This window comes from Malus domestica, chromosome 03, assembly GCF_042453785.1.
Source record: "Malus domestica chromosome 03, GDT2T_hap1".
In the NCBI taxonomy this organism is placed as follows: Eukaryota; Viridiplantae; Streptophyta; class Magnoliopsida; order Rosales; family Rosaceae; genus Malus; species Malus domestica.
The window spans coordinates 22,595,893-22,615,003 of record NC_091663.1 but is presented as its reverse complement, the minus strand read 5'-3'; the positions used below and the strand labels follow the sequence as shown (position 1 = coordinate 22,615,003).

Genomic DNA, 19,111 nt, shown 5'->3' with positions numbered 1-19,111 from the left:
GCCGTGTGGTACGCAGCAGGAAGTGGTACTCAACTGCCGGTACATGTTGCTCCTATGTAGAATCTTTTAGGGTGACGAGGACAAAACTTGCTTCTGAGTGTGTCCTTCCAGTGTTGCGTTCGTCAGAAAACTTTACATCTGCCGGGGTCTATGCCTTTATCGTCGTGCGTCTGGATTGGGTAGAATAGTACGTCATGAGGATGACTGTATGCGTTTGAAAGTAAAACTTGTGCTTCCGGGTTGCAACAACTATCGCCAAAGTTAGCTTTTGAATTTTTAATTGCATCGAGGAGAGCTTTTGAACTGTAGAATATAGGTAACTGTAGAATACAGGTAGTCGGGCCCCCATCTCTTCTCGCATGATGGTAGAGCTTATTGCTACTTTAGATACCGTCAAACATGTGAATAAGTCCTCCGCTGCTTCTATGGAGGTGATGTCGGGTACTTCTTCAAGTCCTTGAATGTGCATTGGCGAGCCTCATCTCAAAGTGCATGTTTCTCTGCCAAAGCAAAAGAGTCTGCCAAAGTTAGATCTTCTTTCATGATCAATTTTTCGAATAGCGCGTGGTCTGCTAGAAGTCATTTTTGGAAGGCTGCTCTAGCTATCGAGTCGTTGCATCTGACTATTTTTACCTTCTCTACTTTGAATCTCCTCACATAGTCGCAAAGCGACTCCTTTGGGTTCTTCTTGACGTTGAACAAATGGTCAGACTTCTTTTTGATCGAGCGATAGGATGAATATTCTTTGGTGAAAACCAAAGAAAGTTCGTAGAAATTCCAGATGGATTGTGGCGGCAGGGTGTAGAACCAATCTTGCACCTCACCTTGTAGAGTGGTGGCGAATATCTTGCACATGAGATCATCGTTGTTTCGATAAAAGATCATTGCGCTTTATTAGCGCTTTATGTATCTCTCCGGGTCTTCATCCCCTTTGAAAGATGTGAAATGTGGCATGTTAAACTCGAGTGGAGGCTCTGCCTGCTCGATCTCATCCGTGAAGGGTGACCTGCTTATGTTGGTCATGTTCCGTTGAAGTGCCTCGTCGGTGACCTCGTTGCGTTGGAAATCATGCAATCGTTTGGTCAAGAGTCTCTTTACTTCTTCCTGAATTTGCCTTTGTTGGGGTAGTTGAGCTCTCGGCTGCCCTCAACCATGACTTGCTGGTCTAGGCTGCTCTTCCAGGTGTTTGACTCGGCTATGCCGCGGATGCAGTGCATGTGGTGCGTTCCTAGTAGGCGAGCGAGTTCTTCGCAGGCTGCTGGTTAAACTTGAGCTGGATTGAATGACTACTTCTTTCCGTCCGTCGTGCTGCCTACTCTGATGTGAGGTTGAGGATGCTCATTGTGGGTTTAGCTGCGAATGGACACTTTGCCCGGAAGGTTGCTCATGTTGACTATCAGAGTATGACCCTAACCGTGAATGTATGCTCATTCATGGGCCTAGTCGAGAGTGCATGCTCATCCGCGCACTAAGACGGGAATGTACACTTCCCAAATGTTCGGCTCGTGGCTGGTCGAGTGGCCGCTTGCTGGGACGCTACTGGAAAGGTCCGTCTGCCCTTGTCCTACTTCGGGATACCTCGTCCGGGGCACGTTGGATCCTGATGCGTTGCAAAAGTTGATTCACCAAGGTTGTCTGTTGTACAAGGGCGCTCGTTAACTCTATGACTTGTTGAGACAAGTGTTGTTCGCCATTTGGATTGGAAGAGCTTGGAAGGAATGCGCCTCCTTGGGCAGTGGAAGGGTGGTAGACTTCGGGCGCGAGATTTGAGTTGGGAAATGTCAAATCCGTGAAAAAATGTGGTGAGAATACCCCCGGCTCGGTGGTAGGTCCGGATGGTTGAGATAGTTTTGGGCCGACTTGGGCTGCTTGGAAAGCCACGGAAGCAGGCTGGGCCGTGAGAGTGGGCTGCTCGACTGGAGTTGGCTGGGCCACGGGAGTGGGCTGCTTGTCGGGAGCAGGCTGGGTCACGAGAGCAGGTTGGGCCGTGAGAGTGGGCTGCTCGACGGGAGCAGGCTGGACCACGTGGGTGGGCTGCTCGTCGGGAGCAGGTTAGGTCACGAGAGTAGGCTGCTTGGCAGGAGCAGGCTGGGCCACGGGAGTGGGCTGCTCGATGGAAGCAAGCTGGACCACGGGAGTGGGCTGCTCGTCGGGAGCAGGCTGGGTCACGAGAGCAGGCTGCTTGGCAGGAGCAGGCTGGGTCGCGAGAGCAGGTTGCTTGGCGGGAGCAAGCTAGGCCGCGAGAGCAGGTTGCTTGGCGGGAGCAGTTTGCTTAGTATGTGATGCATGCGAATGCAAGGCTTGGGCCCGGGCCCGTGCAAACTTGGATGGCACGACTTGGATAATGGCCTTGGTGCCGTAAGCCTTGGATGGCACGGCTCGAGCCGTGGTGAAGGCACCATGGACCTCGCCACAGGTGGCTACCGAGGTAGCCACCATGGTGGTTCCCATGGTGGAAACTTGTGGTGGTGGTGTTGCTCCACTTATTGTCGCATTTAGCCTCACGGATCTCCGCAATCCCATTTCCTGAACATTAGAATTTTCACTTGTGGATTTTTCTAAATTTCTAGCCATTATATTTTGCTTATATGTTTTATCAAAGAACCTTTGCAAGTAAAAAATTCTAATAATAAGAACGTATGAAAAATATTCAAATGGACTAGAAAATAAAGAAAAAACCTTATTGTGCGAGAGTCTTCTACGAGTATGGATTTCAACTCTCAATGAAAGCACCAATTTGTGGATGCAAATTTAACCTACAAAACAATTAACACCTTAGGTTAAGGCCAAGAGCCTTACGCTCCCACGATGAATGGGGGGGCTTTGGCCGAAGAACCTCTGATGCCAAAGTTAGAATTTAGAGAGAAAGAGTGTTTAGAGAATTTTGGGATTTTTGCCAAAGTGTTGGAATTAGTTTTTGGTGAAAATAGGAACCTATTTATAGGGTTAGGCTTGTCCATTTTTTGAGAAGAAATGGCCGGCCTTAATGGGGATTTTTAGGTTGAAATTTTGGTTTAATTAACCAATTTATTGGCTAATTAACCCTAAAGGAATAAATTGGTGGTTACCAAATTGATTAATTTGCATAAATGAGATAATAAAGAGGGAAAAATGGAAAAAGGTAAAGAGAAAGGATGGTGACCGGTTTTGACTAGCTTTAGGGTTGAATTGGATGTATTTTGTGGTTATTGGGTGATAAATTTGGTGATAAATGAATTAATTAGGAATTAATTCATTAATTAGCCAATTAATCTCTATTTTATGGGATAACTTATAGGTTGTGAAGTAATTACCTATAATGAGGATGGATGAGATAAATTGGAATTAGTTACCTTTTTTGGAGCATTTTTGACTTGGTTGAGGATGATTGTCCACCGCTCACGCGTAGGAATCTCGGTATGCCTCAAGGGTATTTTTGTCCTCTTTTACCCAAAAATCCACGTGTCGCCTTGTGATTATTTTTGACTCCATAAGCATTGTTCTAAAAATCCCAGCCTAGCGCCACCTAGGCATTAGACAATTGGCCATTGCCCCAATTAATGTCTAGGCTTTTGAAAATTAAGAAATGACACATAGACCTACTAAGGCACCCACCTAGACCACCTAGCCCGCCCAGACTAGCCTAAACACCTGCATAGGTTGCGACTCATTTAGACATAAAATATATAACTTTTATTTTGTATTTTACTTTTTTCAATAAATTGTAAAAGACTTGTTTAATACTTAAAGGAACACACATTATATACTTGTTATCCATGTTTTCATTACGTTCCAGTAGCTCATAATATATGTGTCATTCCATTTTGTAGTTTATGATGAAATCATATATATTTTAAGTATAAACTGACATTTATTTACACGAAATATAATAAATTTAATTAAATCCGCCTAGGCGCCCACCTAGACCCCACCTGGCTGCCTAAGCATTATGCCTCAACCTGCCGCCCGACTAATGTCTAGCATCTTTTAGAACATTGCTAGTGAGGGTATAACATTTTATCTGTAATAATCTTTTTCTTTTAAATGGAAACAATCTTCAAGCACAATGTATTGGCTCTTTGCTCATGTGAGGATAGTTAGCTTTAAGTTGTATTATGTGGGACACTCTTCTTTTCTTTGCCCGAATTGAAATATCTGACAAGCTCATAAAGCATCTTATCTTCACCTTGTACGTATTACCTTTTATTTCAATGAATATCATACTTTTAATAAACACAAAAAATCACACATGCGCCCCATTTCCACTTTGATTTCAAGCCCACCAAACCTCTCTATATTTCCAATTGACAATATGAAGAGTAACTCAACTATTTATAAACATATGCAAAATCCATTCTTTCTTCAGTGTGGAATTGATACTCTCCACACGCCTCTTCACTAGTGACGAATTTTCAATAGTAGCACGTGGATAACACAAATAGAGTGACTTGGAGTACTTTTGGCTGCAGAGCTTCATACGCAGGACAATCTGCACTATACCATGAAGAAAGTTGAGGTTGAACTATAAAACCAATTAATAATATGAGGAATAGTCCAATTACTTATAAGCATTTCCTAAATGTGGGATTATACTCTCAACACTCAGTTTAAGGATGTTAAATATCCAATTAATCTAATTCACCCAAACTGACAAATCCAATTCAAACCAATCTAATTTTAATCAGCTTCAATAATTTGGCGGATCGAGTTGACATTGTAACTTCCAAAACCGGATCAGATGGTGGATGCGGTTGCGAGAATCCATTTGAATCAAATCAAATCTAGTTGGTTTCTTTTTTTTTCCTCTCATAATAAATTATGGATAATTTCAGGAAGTTGGTGGACCACTTTTTGAATCTCATAGAATTACAATACTTCTCTTTGGGTCCGTTTAATTACCATTTTATTTTAGCAATTAGTTCTTAACTTTTAGTTTCTATTGAAAAACTAAAAAAACAAAAAATTCAATTGGTATCTACTTATATTAAAAAAAAAAAAAAAAAAAATTGAAAACTCAACCATGTATTTTTCATGACAATGAAAAATAGTTGCCGAATGAGTTTTAGGTTTTTCAGTAAAAAAATTTGAGAATTGAAGGGGTGTACCATCTACACATCATTTTTCACTTCATACACAGCTTATTAATTCGACTGAATTAAAGAAAATTAATAAAATATAAATAAATAAAAGGTGTATGAGAATTAAAAAAATGTGTACAGATAACATTGCCCAGATTGAATTGAGAAACCTTGTTTATAACTTTTTGTAGTAGAGAAGGAATTGGATCCTCTCTGAGGCAAACCCTTGGGATCCTCTTAATCCACTAACACGGGCAGTTGGATTTTGATCCAACGCCTACAAAAAGGGGGTTTATCTAAAAATTATAATAATTGTAACCGTTAGATCAAAATTCAACAACCCGTATTATTGGATCAGGAGGATCCCAAAGGTTTGCCTCGGAGGGGATCCAATTCTGAAAATCCCGAGGATCCAATTCTGAAAATCCGATACTCAAATTTTCCCTTTTCTAAAATATAATGCAAGCGTGAGTGAACTCAACGCGCTCGAACCCTGCAATGGTCGTTTGGAGTGTTTGAAGAGTAAGACCAGGTGGCATGCCAAAAACCCCTACTCTTAAATAACTATATTAAACCTCTTTCCTTGTTCCCTCTCTCCGTCTGTCTCCCTTGGTCTCTCTGGCTCTCTGCTCTCTGCCTCTGAACTCACGCCCCCTTCCCCACAACCCACCAAACAAAGAGACAGAGACAGAGAGAGAGCAACAGCCCACCGCCAACCCACGCACCCTCACGCATAAAAATCTCCGCCCACCCCAACCCCTCCAACAAACTCCAATCAACAATGGCGATCGCCTTCTGCTTCCTTACCTCCTCCGCCGCCGCCTCCTCTTCCTCCCTCTCCAAACTCAATCCCCACCGCCCATCTCTCTCCCCCTCCGCCTCCTCGCCCCTCCTCCACCTCCGCCTCACGGCCACCCCTCCCTCCCTCACCCACAGCCACCGCCAGTTCCGCCGCATCCTCTTCTCAGGAGGTGGCGGCGGCGGCGACGGGGGGATTAACGGACGTGACTCCTCAGGAGGTGGCGGCGGCGGAGATGAGGGTGACAGCGACGGAGGGTCGGACAATGCCGGCGGAAAGAACAGGGGGGAGGCGTTGATGGTGTTGGCGGAGTCTAAGCGGGGGTTGGAGAGCTTGCCCAAGGACTTGGCGGCTGCGATCCAGGCGGGTCGGATTCCCGGGTCGGTTGTGGGACGGTACTTTGAGCTAGAGAAGTCTGGTCTGTTCAGGTGGCTGATGCAATTCGCTGGGTTTAGAGAGAGGTTGCTCGCTGATGATCTTTTCTTTGCTAAGGTTTTCATGGAATGCGGCGTTGGTCTCTTCACCAAGGTCCTCTCTCTCTGTTTCCTCTGCTTTTTTTCATTAAAATTTGATTAAAGCCTTCATTTTTTCGATTTTAATCGGTTTTGTTTGGGTTTTCGTAGACTGCTGCAGAGTACGAGCGGCGGAGAGAGAACTTTTTCAATGAGCTGGAAGTTGTTTTTGCAGATGTGGTATGAACTTTGCTTTCTGTCAATCACATTGCTTTGGTAGACTTACGTTATTGATTCGTATTTGTTTTATATGCATAGCGATGAGCGATGATCAACATTGACCGTGTTGTTATTTTTGATTGGCCATTTTGTTGATTGTAGAGAGAATTGGCATTGGTGTGCTTGAAGCTACACATTCTAATTTATGTAAATCGATTTTGTAGTTTTATAGTGCTTGCTTAGCTATAGGGTGTTTCGGATCGAGTTGGCTGCTTTGCTTGCTTGTATTATATCTTTCCAGTAGGCATGTTTTAAGTCCGTAGCGTTCTATTCGACATGGTAACTGAAGGTGTAACACATGATCCAAATAAAAGTTTTTGTCAATCTTATTACTCCTCAAGTTATGAGTATAAATGCATCAGCTGGAGGTCATAAGCAATCTGTTTTCTTCCAATTTCTTGCTAAATTCGTAGATGAATAAGGTACATTATTTCTGTAAGCTATGGTGGGATATTTTGATGATTTTAAATCCATATGTGGATACTGGACTTGCTTAGCGATGAATTTAAATGAATTGGTGAAGATTAATTGACAAGAATTGGTTCAATATAGCCTCTCTTTTTTTTTTTTGGTTGAAATACCTTCAGTTAACATCAATAACGTGTTGTTTAAATATGTTTTAGTTTCTGTCATTTATGTTTGCAATGTATTTCTCTTAGGTAATGGCCATAATTGCAGATTTCATGCTTGTTTATCTTCCTGCCCCAACCGTTTCTCTTCGACCTCCACTTGGGGTCAATGCAGGAGCAATCACTAGGTTTTTCCATGGCTGCCCCGAAAATGCCTTCCAGGTTTCTTTTCTACAAATTCCTTTATTTGTACTGACAGTCTGTTTCGTTAGATCAAATCAAAAGCCAGATACAGTTACTTAAATGATTATGAAATTCTCTCTACAGATCGCCATGTCGGGAACATCATACTCATTATTACAGAGGATTGGTGGAGTAGTGGTAAGACACTTTGGTAACTTGCTTTTATTTCATCTGAAGTTTGAAGGTAAGAACGGAATAACATATTTAAATTGTTTTGGCAGAGAAATGGGGCCAAGCTCTTTGCTGTCGGTACTGCTTCATCCCTGGTTAGTACTTCTCTAACTCCCTGGAATTGGTGTGTATGTATGTATGTTTCAACTTAAAAGTGTCAGCAACTCATGCATCATAGATGTGTCCTGTAAATGTCGTTATCTTGTAAAGCTGGTAAAGTGAAGTTCACAAGGAGCTTATCATATTGCACATTTTTTCGGAACTTCAAATTCAATAAGACAAAATAGGGTAGCGAAATGTGTAGTTGATATGTTGAGTCAGTTATTCTGCCTTGTGCTGGAAGTGGTGATAAAGCATCGTAATTGTTAAAAATGTGGTGAAGCACTGAAGGTAGAGCTGAATGGCAGAAAAAACTCTTTGCATTTTTCCTTCTTTATGAAAGCACTGTTGAATTTCCGTCTTTCTTAAACCTCAATACAATAATAGTATTGCTCCTAACAGCATGTAAATTGAGGGCTAATTGTTTTGAGGATTGGGTTGAATCAGTGGTGACCTTTCGAACTACAAAGGCTACTTTGGCTGTCCACAAGGTGATGACACCAAACATGCGTTGTGTTTGAACCATTTGACCCAATTTTAGGTTTCTTTCTTCTTTTTTTTCAGTTTCGTCCTGGAACCCAAGCTTAGATTAGGTTGGGAATATAATGGATTTGTCCTTGCTACAGCTGAATAATTGTCTTCTTGCTTTTTAATCCACCTATCTTATACCAACTATTGTGGCATCTTTAGAGTTCTGAAAGGACGGTGGACAGGACATAGTTAAGGCAACCAAAACTTAAGGAGAGCATTTCTTGTTGGTGGTATTCTAGTCAAACCTAGAAAACCTCTAAGAAGACCCAACATTTTTTTAGAGAAACCTAATTTTACCCTCTCCACGAAGAGAGAGAGAGAGAGAAGAGTGATGTATTCAGTGCCTTCCTGGAATGAATTTAAATGCCTTAAGCTAACCTCTATGACATCTGCACGGTTCCCATCCTGGCATGGGTAGATGCGCACGGTGTTTGGTTTTACTACTTTTGGCCCATTTTTCTGTAGTTGCGTATTAGCCCAAAGCGTAATGGAGTAGATGCCATACGGCATGGTTACCTAATTCTTTGATTTATTTTTTAGGAAAACTAACGAAAAGTCCTCAAAAACTTTAGTTTTAATCAAAAGGACAAAACAAAGGTGTAAGTAAATAGTACCAGGAGTGACTTTTCAAGGTAAAAATGTCCTTAACGTTAAAAGTGAACAGTACCAGAAGTGTTTCATTGAGATTCCCTGTTTTTTTTTAATAATTTGAAATAGATTTTTTAAAATATTTTTGTGTGCTTGTACTAGCTTTCTCAATGATACTGGTTGAGCAATATAGCAATTTTGAGTTTCTTAATGGTTCATTCAAATCTTTTTTTTGAAGTTTTGCCATATTCTATGCTAATTTATGTGACCCAGTAGCACTAAGTTTGACTGGTGGTATAATGAACCTCGTCCTTCATTAGGTTGGCACAGCTGTGACAAATGCCTTGATCAACGCAAGGAAGGCTGTTGATAAGGACAAAGCCGGTGAACTTGAGAATGTGCCGATATTATCCACTAGCGTTGCATATGGTGTCTACATGGCAGTTTCTAGCAATCTCAGGTACTTCAATTTTATCTGTATTAGTTTGTCAAGTATATCGGGCATATAAGTTTATAATAACAACGCTCGAGGAAATGGGAACAATAACTTGTGGTTTTTTACCAACACAAGCTTATAATAAAATGAAAAATTCTCTGGCAGGTACCAAGTACTGGCTGGTGTTATTGAACAAAGGTGTTTGGAACCGCTACTCCATCAAAACAAGCTCATGCTAAGCGCAATTTGCTTTGCCATTCGGACTGGAAACACATTCTTGGGTTCATTATTGTAAGACCTTTTCCCTTTAAACTTTTCCACTGCAATGGATTATCATCCCCCCTCGTGCGCCACGTCTTACTACTTTTTTTTTGCAGGTGGGTGGACTATGCTCGTTTAATAGGAATCCAGAAGGCTCATTAGTTTACCAATGGGATCATTTCCATATTTGATTGAGTTTCTTGAAGGCGCCATTGTTGGTTTGCTGAATTTCAATTTGTTGCATAAATCAGGCAAAAGTGAGATGATTGAAGTAATGTGAGTTAAAATTGCTAGGTTGCTTAGTTTTACTTCTTTATATCTTTATACCGCTCATGGTTGAGCTAACTTTCTATGTTTGATATTTTTACAATTCCATGTTTCTCCATGTGGGGGCATTTTGCTCTACAAGCTATAAACTCAGTGTTGACTTTTGGAAACTCTTCTGAAATCTCAAGAAGAGCAACTAGTTAACAAAATAAAACAATTCACTCCTGAATGGGTCTGACTTCTGAGAGCCTCTCACGCCATCAGTTTACCGTGTGTGAATTGTTTGTTGAATGGATGATGCACTTTTTGAATACGTAGCAAACAATTATTGGATGTTAAATGTCACTCGAACTAAATCCTGTTTGAATGGGTCTAATGACCCTAGTTCGTACTCATCCAACGACAGACCTAAATTCGCCAATTACCATGTTGACGACGGTTACTCTGAGTCCGTCCATTGCAAGTCCTGGCATTGGAAGATTTGGTTTGAACTCAAACGCAGAGACAATCTTGCAACTCAAGTTTATTTTCCTCATCAAAACATAATGTAATTCTTACGAACTCTTGAAATTTCACAAGCCTTGTGGATATCAAAAATATTATCATATCCAAAAGATTGGAGAATAATCACATTCCATAAGAAGTGACTTAAGGGTTAGCTTAATTAATTTATACACTTAACAGAAACTATTTCGCATTCAAGAATTCAGTCTTAATGAAGATACACGTCAAAAAATTTCCTTCAATTTCTTCGTTTTGGATCATAATATAATATTTTGTAAAATCAAGCGATAATTTCTCCATCCATGCAAGCCCTGTATATGACTTGAGCAGTGTTAATGTCAGGTTCATATACTATATCACAGCAGTCTATCCCTCTAGCCTGTTAAAAAACAAACAGTAAAGAAGAAAAATATGAGAGACTATATATATATATATATATATAGGTGTACATAACTCAGACATGCACGCACGCTAAATGAGAGGCAGTAGAGACTGTCGAAAAAGCTGACCTCCAAACGTTTTGCAGGTAATGACTGGACCTGAATTTTGCTGATGAAATCTGCCGAATGGTTGCCACTCGAAGAACAAGGAGGTAAACCGCGCTGCGATGCTCTAGAATAAGTTGTTGTTACAGTTTGTCTTCCTTCAATAGTATTGTTCTGATAAATGGATTCAAAGAAAAACACATGAGGAGCTTCACACGGATTGTTGGATGGCCACCGGGTGTTGAACATGTAGAGAGGTGCTCTTGCATTATGCACCCAAGGCCTAAATGTTTCGAGGGGTCTCCGTAGAATGCTCCGAGGGATTATGGTTTCGTAAATGTGAGCAGAATATCCCCATGAGATTGAGAAAGACCAATTGCTTGGTCTATGGTAGCATATGGTTTGTTGTAGCAGACGAGAGTGGTCAACTTTTGCTGACTTCATGAGGTGGTTAATGGACTCGGAGCGGTTCATGGAGGGGAAGATTGGGTTTATGGTGTCAAGGTGGTGGAGGGAGAGGAAAGGAAACTCTGGATGAGATGACAAAAGACCTGATATATCACCATGGAGATCAATCTGTAATTACAAACATTAACGTTAAATCCTTGGGTTCGAAATCTCAAATTTCATATCTGTAAGCCTAAAAAAATACTTTGAATTGGCGGCCTATGTTTCAATCAACAATAAAGCACATGACTAAAATATAGGCCGCCAAACAACCTCTCTAATGGTAGCCGATTCCACTATGTATGTGAGACTCACTTGTATTAAAAGGGTGATTATCAACGTATTCAGTAAATGTGGTCCAAATATTAGCCCTCGTTCATCAAACTTTTTATAGTTAATAAAATACTTGTGTGCAAATAGCCTAGTTGTTCTCTCAAAGATTTGTCAGCCAACTGCAATAACCAGTTATATAATGATCGTGGAAAGGTGATTGATTACCTGATGAAACCCTTTTTCCTGAGTTAGAGCGACTCCTAAGTCAGCTAAACATGACTGCAACATAAAATCACTGACCCAGATGTATGGATATCTCTCAATACACCCGTCCAACTTTGTTGCCACTGCTGCCATTAACGGGTAACTCAGAGCATAACCAGCGCCGCCAAATGCCATATTGAACGAAAAATCGAAGTTAGACTTGACACATTCCGAATTCATACCAATGTAGTGGTACTTTTCATGGTCGTACTTTTCTAGAACCTCAACTAAATTATCAACCAAGAGGACAGTATCGTCATCCGCCATTACATACCATCGCACATCTTTGTCACCCTCTCTAAATGTCTCCAAGATTGTACGTACTATGCGTACTTGGACTAGCTTACGAACTTGCGGGTAACCTTTCAATCTAGTGAAGTACTCATTAACTCGAAAAGGAGGAGAAGACGAAGGCCAAGGTAGAAACTCCGGCGTAGGAGCTCTGTCTAAAAAAAGGTATCCTCGGGTGACATTAGATCGCCACCACACTTCAATGTATGGCCTTTTCGCCTTCCATGTGTTCATGGAGCCAACAATTCCGAAAACAATGTGTCTTAGATTGGTAGGAGGGGAACTTCTGAGGGGACTTGTAGCCGCTGGAAAACTTTCTTTCAAGGTTTTGAAGAGATTTGAAGGTAATTGGTAGTTTACTGATGATTTATCAAACAAAAATATGTAGAAAAACAATAGGGTTACTCCTGAAATAGCTACGGCTTTGCATAAAGCTCCAAGAGGTAAAGGTTTCTGTTTTGTGCTAGAGGTTGCGATAGGTGGGGAACACATTTTGAAGGATGATGGCAAAGAGATTAATTTCCCCAAATTATTCTTTTGGTCCTGCAAATTAACCAAGCCATGGATCTATTGGTTTTTAGGGGTTTAAAGGGTGGTACAAGTCCATGATTCTTGTTTAAGTTTGCTGATACATGTGAAGCTGTTGTGCTTTCGTTTATTTTAATTTTTTTCTTCTGGTGCATTACGTGATAGAAAACCATGCACGATCAAGTTCTAATGCATGTAAAATGTTAGTACAACGTTACGTGGAATACTCCCAGTATCTATGGGACAAGTCCTTGCAAATAGCATGAGATGCCCATAATTTGCCTAGAAAATTAACTCAAAAATACATGATGCAAAAACTTATATATGATGGGTTGAGTTAGCAATCAATATTACTCCGTAAATTAATAATACCACATCGGCATGTCACGTGATGTAACAGTCACACACAATCATTTCTCCCAGTAGGACATTGAACTTCTGTTTTTTACACCACTCTCCCATCATCCAAACAGATATGTTGAAGTTGTATAGGGATTAGAATAGGATTGGAGTAACGTAAATCCCATAATTCATGTTCTTAAAGTTAAAAAATAGGGCAACATAGGGTGATCACAAACCTTTCCTTGAGAGGGCTTTAATTTAATTTTAAACCCCCATTTGGTAATTCACATGAATTAGACACTTTAGTTAACAAAAATCACGCAAATATGCATGAGAATGGCAAGTTATACAGAGTCGGCGTGGTCTATGTGTGGGAGTAGGACATAGATAAGAAACTGTTTCTCTCTTCAAACAAAACCACCTCAAACAACAGGTCCACAACAGACTTTGCATTAGCTTGCAGATAAAAAATTACAGTAACGCTTGAGCTGTGAAGTAATACACATGTTAGTTTGTACAACAATCTTTGAGTAAAATAATAACGCCGATTAGATACACAAAACTGATTGTATTGTTGATCACATCTTCAGTAGAGGTGTCTCATATTATTGTATGTGAGTCTCACCCCTACATTCGAGAGGTGGTTGACAGTGCGATCAGTTTTGTGTGCCTACGAAGCGTCATTGTTAATTAGACTGCTATGGTGCGATTTTCTAAGAAGCACACTAGCTAAAAAAAAATGTTAGACATGTTTCAAATAAATCAAAAAAGGGAAATTCTCTGAATTGATCATTTTTTGTCATTTGGTTGTTGAAATGATTTATATTGTAAAAAACTTCTATTTGGTCTTTTTTTATGCGAAATAACAAAATTGTCCATAATAACAATTCCAACGACACTCTCCCTTTATGAAATTGGATAGTGTATTTCTCTTCCTTATTCCTTCTATATATCCACCCATCTCCTTCTTCATTCCCTAAAATCACCCATCTCTCTCTCTCTAGGTTAAAGCTTCAAGCTTTTCTACTCCTCTTGAGCTTTCCAATTGAAATTGGTATATTTGGACAAATTTTTTTATATGATTATTACGATCATTCTAAATACCTACCTTAATTGGTTTACTAAATCTTAACACAAATTCGCTTTACAACAATCGAAACCGAACTATATAATTATTTACATAAATCTCTTGAGTGTGTGTAAAATAGCGAAAACCTACAGTTTTCTCATGACATGTCTCAATTATAGATTGAAACTTCTGTTGAAGACCTTAAAAGAGCCTTAAAATTAAAGAGTTGTCACTTTGAATTTTTACGCAACCGTTTGCTTTCCAAATTTTTCACAAAATGCCTCAAGGGTGGTTGTGCACATTAGTCTGCATGGGCTGCACAACCAATGTTCATTAGTATTTTAGGAATGAAAGAAGGCATTTAAAGCAGCATGTAAAAATCTACTAAAACTTCTTAAATAAGAATCATTATTGGTTGATATGTCATCATTAATCGTTATATTGTCAATATATGACCTATATATTGTGCAATTGTGCATGGTTTAGTGTCATCATCAATAGTTTGGTCATAATTATCAAATGAAATGTATTGTCATAATCGGATCAATATATCAGTATTCGAGTTTGAGCTGTAATTCACCCTTTAACTTATTTGAGCTTGTTTTTGTGATTGGTAGCATTAGTATAAACTACAATTCTTCAAGAAACAAGGATACATCGATCGAATATTAACGACATTAACGATATTTTCATGAGATTGTTGTGCATCATCGCAAGAATGGTCCCTCACAATAATGACGACATATTAAGTACTGATGACCTACTGATCAAGTACTAACATATATCAACATAAGAAGGGCATTATCGATCAAATAATGACTACATATTTTGTAGGACAGTTTTGACATTTCACATACAAAAATGATATTAAAAAAAAAACGCTTATTGTTGTAAACAGTGGGTATGTTTGCCCACATGTATATAGTAAAGATTCATATGCTAAATAGTGAAGTTTTTGTAAGTTTTTAAGGTCGTTGCTCTATAAATAGATCACTACGAGTGTTCAAAACACACGGATACAAAAAGCAATAAGAGAAGAAAGATAAGTTAGAATATTTTATGCATTCTCATATTTATCTTTTACCTACAATCATTCTGTTATAGTTAATAAACAAAACAGTGTGATATATTACACCTGCTTCGATCTCGCTCTTAGCAAATGTTATTTCTCTAACTTTTGCCTATTTATAACACATTATCAACACGACTCTCTAACCCTAAAACATTTCTCATTTCCCTTCGCAGAAAGAAAGAAAAAAAATGTTTCCTTCAAGGATTTTACTGTTCTTCTTCTTCCTTTGCCTCACCTGCTGGATATACCCTCATGAAGAATTGTTCGCACCATGCCTGCTTTTAGTTCTCAACATAACAATTACTTACATATTTGACTTCTTGTTTGGGGCAGTTCCTAATTTCTAACCCAATGTTTATTTATCTTTGTTGCGATCAAAGATGGTGCGGTATTATCGCTAATCTTGGATTGCAGATTTAATTTTACTGCAAAGTTTAGGTGGAGCGGTATAATCGCCCACCCTACCTTGCATATTTAAATTTGCCTGCTATTTAATTTTACTACAATTTTAGGTGGTGTGGTATAATCAGCGACCCTGCTCTGCATATTTAAATTTCTACTGCTTGAGTGGTGCAGAATAATCGCCCATCATATGCTATACAATGTGAATGGTGCGGTACAATCGCCCTCCTCATTCATCATGTAAATCTTGAGCCTGAAGTTTCGAGTTGTTGATGCACAAAACCGGAAGGGTCTTGGAACAATGTAAATCCGACCGTGAATCTGTAAGAAAGTAAAGAACACAAGATGTATCGTGGTTCACCCCAATGTATGGGCTACGTCCACACTGATATTGTATTTCTCTGTTTGTGAGAGGATTGAGAAGGTGAGAGCTTTGCTACGAATATGAGAGGGGATGTCAGGCCTCTCTTAATGAGGAGAGTGAGGGGTCCTTTTATAGAATAAAGGCTCTTCACTTATTACATATTTGCCCCTCCATTTATTACATAATTATATTTGAGTCCCCCGAGTATTTATACGAGATCTAAATACGGAGGCCCTAAGTATGGTACAAACAGTAGTTCCCCAAGTCTTCAGTCAAGAGAGTCTTTTGGCTGGAGACTTGAAATTCAGTCCATGTGTGGGTCGAAGTAACTAGATGTTGTCTTCAACGGATGCTCGATATGAGGCGGTGCTCAATCTAAAGTGATGCTCAACTAGAAGTAGCACATGTTGCTAGGCTGCTCGGTTTGTGGCTTTGGCTCGGCTTGTGGCCGTTGAAGGTGAGAGAGTCCCTTTTATAGAATAAAGGCTCGCTCCTCAATATATAAGTGATGGGCTAAGAGTTGAGGCTTGCGGCGAGGCAGTGCTCAGTTGGCGGCGATGCTTTCTAATGATGGTGAGGGAGTCCCTTTTATAGAATAAGGGCTCGCTCCTCAATACATAAGTGATGGCTAGAGTTGAGGCTCACGGAAAGGTGGTTGCTCAGCAAGCGGCGGTGCTTTCTAATGATGGGGAGGGAGTCCCTTTTATAGAATAAGGGCTCACTCCTCAATACATAAATGATGGGCTAGAGTTGATGCTCGCGGCGATGCGGTTGCTTAGCTGGCGGCGATGCTTTCTAATGATGGTGAGGGAGTCCCTTTTATAAAATAAGGGCTCGCTCCTTAATACATGAATAATGGGTGCTCTCTAATGAAAGTGAGGGAGTCCATTTTATAAAATAAGGGTTCGCTCCTTAATACATAAATAATGGGCTAAGTCCCCCAAGTATTTTTTATGAGGCCCAATATATGGTATATAGTGTAGTCCCCTAAGTTTTCAGTCAATAGGGCATGTTGGCTGGAGACTTCAAATTGAATCCATGTATGGGCCGAAGTGGCGGTTGTTCGGAGACAGTATTTGTATACCCTGCACCGAAGCTTTGTCGGTGAAGCTTTGCAAGTGAAGCTTTGAAGTTAAAGCTCTAAAAATGAAGCTTTCAAAGCTGGAGCTTTTGTAAATGAAGCTTTTGAAGTTAGAGCTCTATAAATGAAGCTTTCGAAGCAGGAGCTCTGTATATGAAGCTTTCGAAGCTGATTGACATAAGTGATGCTCATGAATTTTTTTGTTGATTGACAAGAGTGATGCTCATGGATGTTGACATGAGTGATGCTCATGAATATTGACATGAGTGATGCTCATGAATGTTGACCTGAATGATGGTCATGAATGTTTATATATGATTGACATGAGTGATGCTCATGAATGTTTATGTATAATTAACATGAGTAATGCTCATGTATAATTTTGGAGTACTGGACGTACTTTTGATCACCTGGTTGGTGATAATAGCGGCAGGGTGCCGAATAAATTTGGAAGTACTGAGCGTACTTTTGATCACCTGGTTGGTGATAATAGCGGCAGGGTGCCGAATAAATTTGGAGCCATAGGGCCTAGCTCTTTTGGGCATATGGGCCTTGACCCTCCACACAACATTCCAGCCCATTATTTTGGGCTTGCCCTTTTATTTATTTATTTTTTTATTACCCTCTGATGGGGTTATACAGATGTCTCCGAAAGATACGAAAAATAAATTACATCATTAAAAATTAAATCCATCCCTCTGCTCAATGGGTCATGCCCATAATTTCCTTTTCTGCATGCCATCACCACCGCAATTATGTCTACTTCTTTTTTATCTTCTTTTGCTTTCTGCTTTTCTCCAGGCATCATTTTTCTTTTTCTTTTGTGGGAGTGGTTGAGCTGTCTGATGGTTTGCAATGATCTCTGACACTGATCGAGTAGTGGGTTGTTTCATCATTCTCTGGTGGCTTAGGGAAGTAATAATGATAAAGCAAAATAATAAAGAAAAAGGAGAAAGATCTCATATTTTTATCATTCTCTGCTGCAACTTTGTTGATCTCCTGCCTAGCTTGTAAAGGAGCACCGGGTTTGGACAAACCTCACGTAGACAGCTCATCTTTGCTTGCGTATCAGGCTTCCATAATTCATTCGCCTTCTCGGTGATCTCAACCACGTTGTTCCGCCAGTTCTGAATGTCAGTGTGGATTCTTTCACCTTGTTGTTCAGCTCGAACAACCTCGAGCCGTAGCCGCTCTCTAGCGTCATTTAAGTTGTTCACTTGAGTCTGTAGGTTCTCAAGGTTGCTTTTGCAGTGAGTTAGGTAACCCACTTGGCATATAGCTAGTTCGACTGCATACTTGTCAACTATTCCGACAATGGCGTCGCTCCCCACCATCGACGTTGGAGTCTCTAGATCTGCGACGTGGACAGTCTGGCGAGTCAGATCTCAGCATCTGTTCAGCTTCGCCTGATTTCTATTCTTTCTTTTCGTCATTGGCTCTTGCTCTCGTTGACGAAACACGAATGCTTAGCTCTATTTTTTGGTATTTGCTTTTTACAGGGGATAAAGAATGTGTTGCAAAAAGCAGGATGATGGTGGATGAATGAGTGATTGATCACAGGTACCCAGAAGAAACAAGCAGCAGAAGTAACAGCATCGGGATTCGGATTGGGTGATTTCCATTCACCAATCATGACAACATCGACTTGTCAAACAAATTGAGGCAGGAAGAAAAGTAAGAACCTTGATTATTGAGAGAGACAGAGAGAGATCTGCGAAGGTTTTTCTCTGGAACAGCCCAATGAAGGAGGTTCTTGAAGCTTCATGTGGGTGGTGGAAGTTTCTAGTATATTGGTTCAGTAACAGGTTCGGGTCCGGACTTTCTTCGCGAATGAAAGGTCGTCGTCTTACAACTTCTGCTTCGAGAGGAGTAGAGCGGGACATAGAGTCTCGTTGATTCTAAGTTGATAGAATAAAGGCTTGCCGGAGTGAAGGTCCAGCAAAGCCGAGCATGATTTGATGGCGCATGGGATTGGAGGAGGTTATTTCAACAGAGGCCAAGATTTTTGCTGCTTGGTGGAGGCGAAGCCAGATCCATCACAAAATTTTCCCACACTGGGTGTGACCAGATCTTTGCTGCTTGGCGGAGGCGGAACCAGATCTTTACTACTCGAAAATTGCCTTCACCAACTCGGCGAGTTGACTCACTACTGACCTGCTCATATCTTCTCCCGTTGGACCCGTCTGAACGAAGCATCTCAGTAAACCCAAAAAAGTTTCGATCTTTTTCCACTTTCT

At 40.4% G+C, this 19,111-nt stretch overlaps 2 protein-coding genes across 2 annotated transcripts; one reads left to right on the top strand and one right to left on the bottom strand.

Moving 5' to 3' along the window:
- The first annotated feature begins 5,640 nt into the window (after positions 1–5,640).
- On the top strand, positions 5,641–9,922 carry LOC103447501 (protein RETICULATA-RELATED 4, chloroplastic). The gene is made up of 8 exons (XM_008386697.4): positions 5,641–6,384; positions 6,480–6,548; positions 7,247–7,378; positions 7,484–7,537; positions 7,621–7,665; positions 9,109–9,248; positions 9,390–9,515; positions 9,602–9,922. Exons 1-8 carry the CDS (start codon positions 5,839–5,841, stop codon positions 9,645–9,647), a joined length of 1,158 nt encoding a protein of 385 aa, XP_008384919.2. The 5' UTR covers positions 5,641–5,838; the 3' UTR covers positions 9,648–9,922.
- A 614-nt stretch (positions 9,923–10,536) lies between these two features.
- Positions 10,537–18,208, bottom strand: LOC103447686 (uncharacterized). The gene is made up of 5 exons (XM_008386874.3): positions 17,912–18,208; positions 15,648–15,750; positions 11,687–12,375; positions 10,727–11,317; positions 10,537–10,635 (listed from the first exon to the last, which is right to left on the bottom strand). Exons 1-5 carry the CDS (start codon positions 18,206–18,208, stop codon positions 10,537–10,539), a joined length of 1,779 nt encoding a protein of 592 aa, XP_008385096.3.
- Between the last annotated feature and the right edge of the window lie 903 nt (positions 18,209–19,111).

Excerpts from the sequence above, each read along its gene's own strand:
- LOC103447501 (XM_008386697.4), top strand. The coding sequence starts at position 5,839 with ATGGCGATCGCCTTCTGCTTCCTTACCTCCTCCGCCGCCGCCTCCTCT. Across the intron at positions 6,549-7,246 it reads AAGTTGTTTTTGCAGATGTG|GTAATGGCCATAATTGCAGA; the intron begins GTATGAACTTTG and ends TATTTCTCTTAG. Across the intron at positions 7,379-7,483 it reads GCCCCGAAAATGCCTTCCAG|ATCGCCATGTCGGGAACATC; the intron begins GTTTCTTTTCTA and ends TTCTCTCTACAG.
- LOC103447686 (XM_008386874.3), bottom strand. The coding sequence starts at position 18,208 with ATGGTGGGGAGCGACGCCATTGTCGGAATAGTTGACAAGTATGCAGTC. Across the intron at positions 12,376-15,647 it reads GATGAATGAGGAGGGCGATT|TAAACTACCAATTACCTTCA; the intron begins GTACCGCACCAT and ends ATAAATCATCAG. Across the intron at positions 10,636-10,726 it reads TCTACTGCCTCTCATTTAGC|GCTAGAGGGATAGACTGCTG; the intron begins GTGCGTGCATGT and ends GTTTTTTAACAG.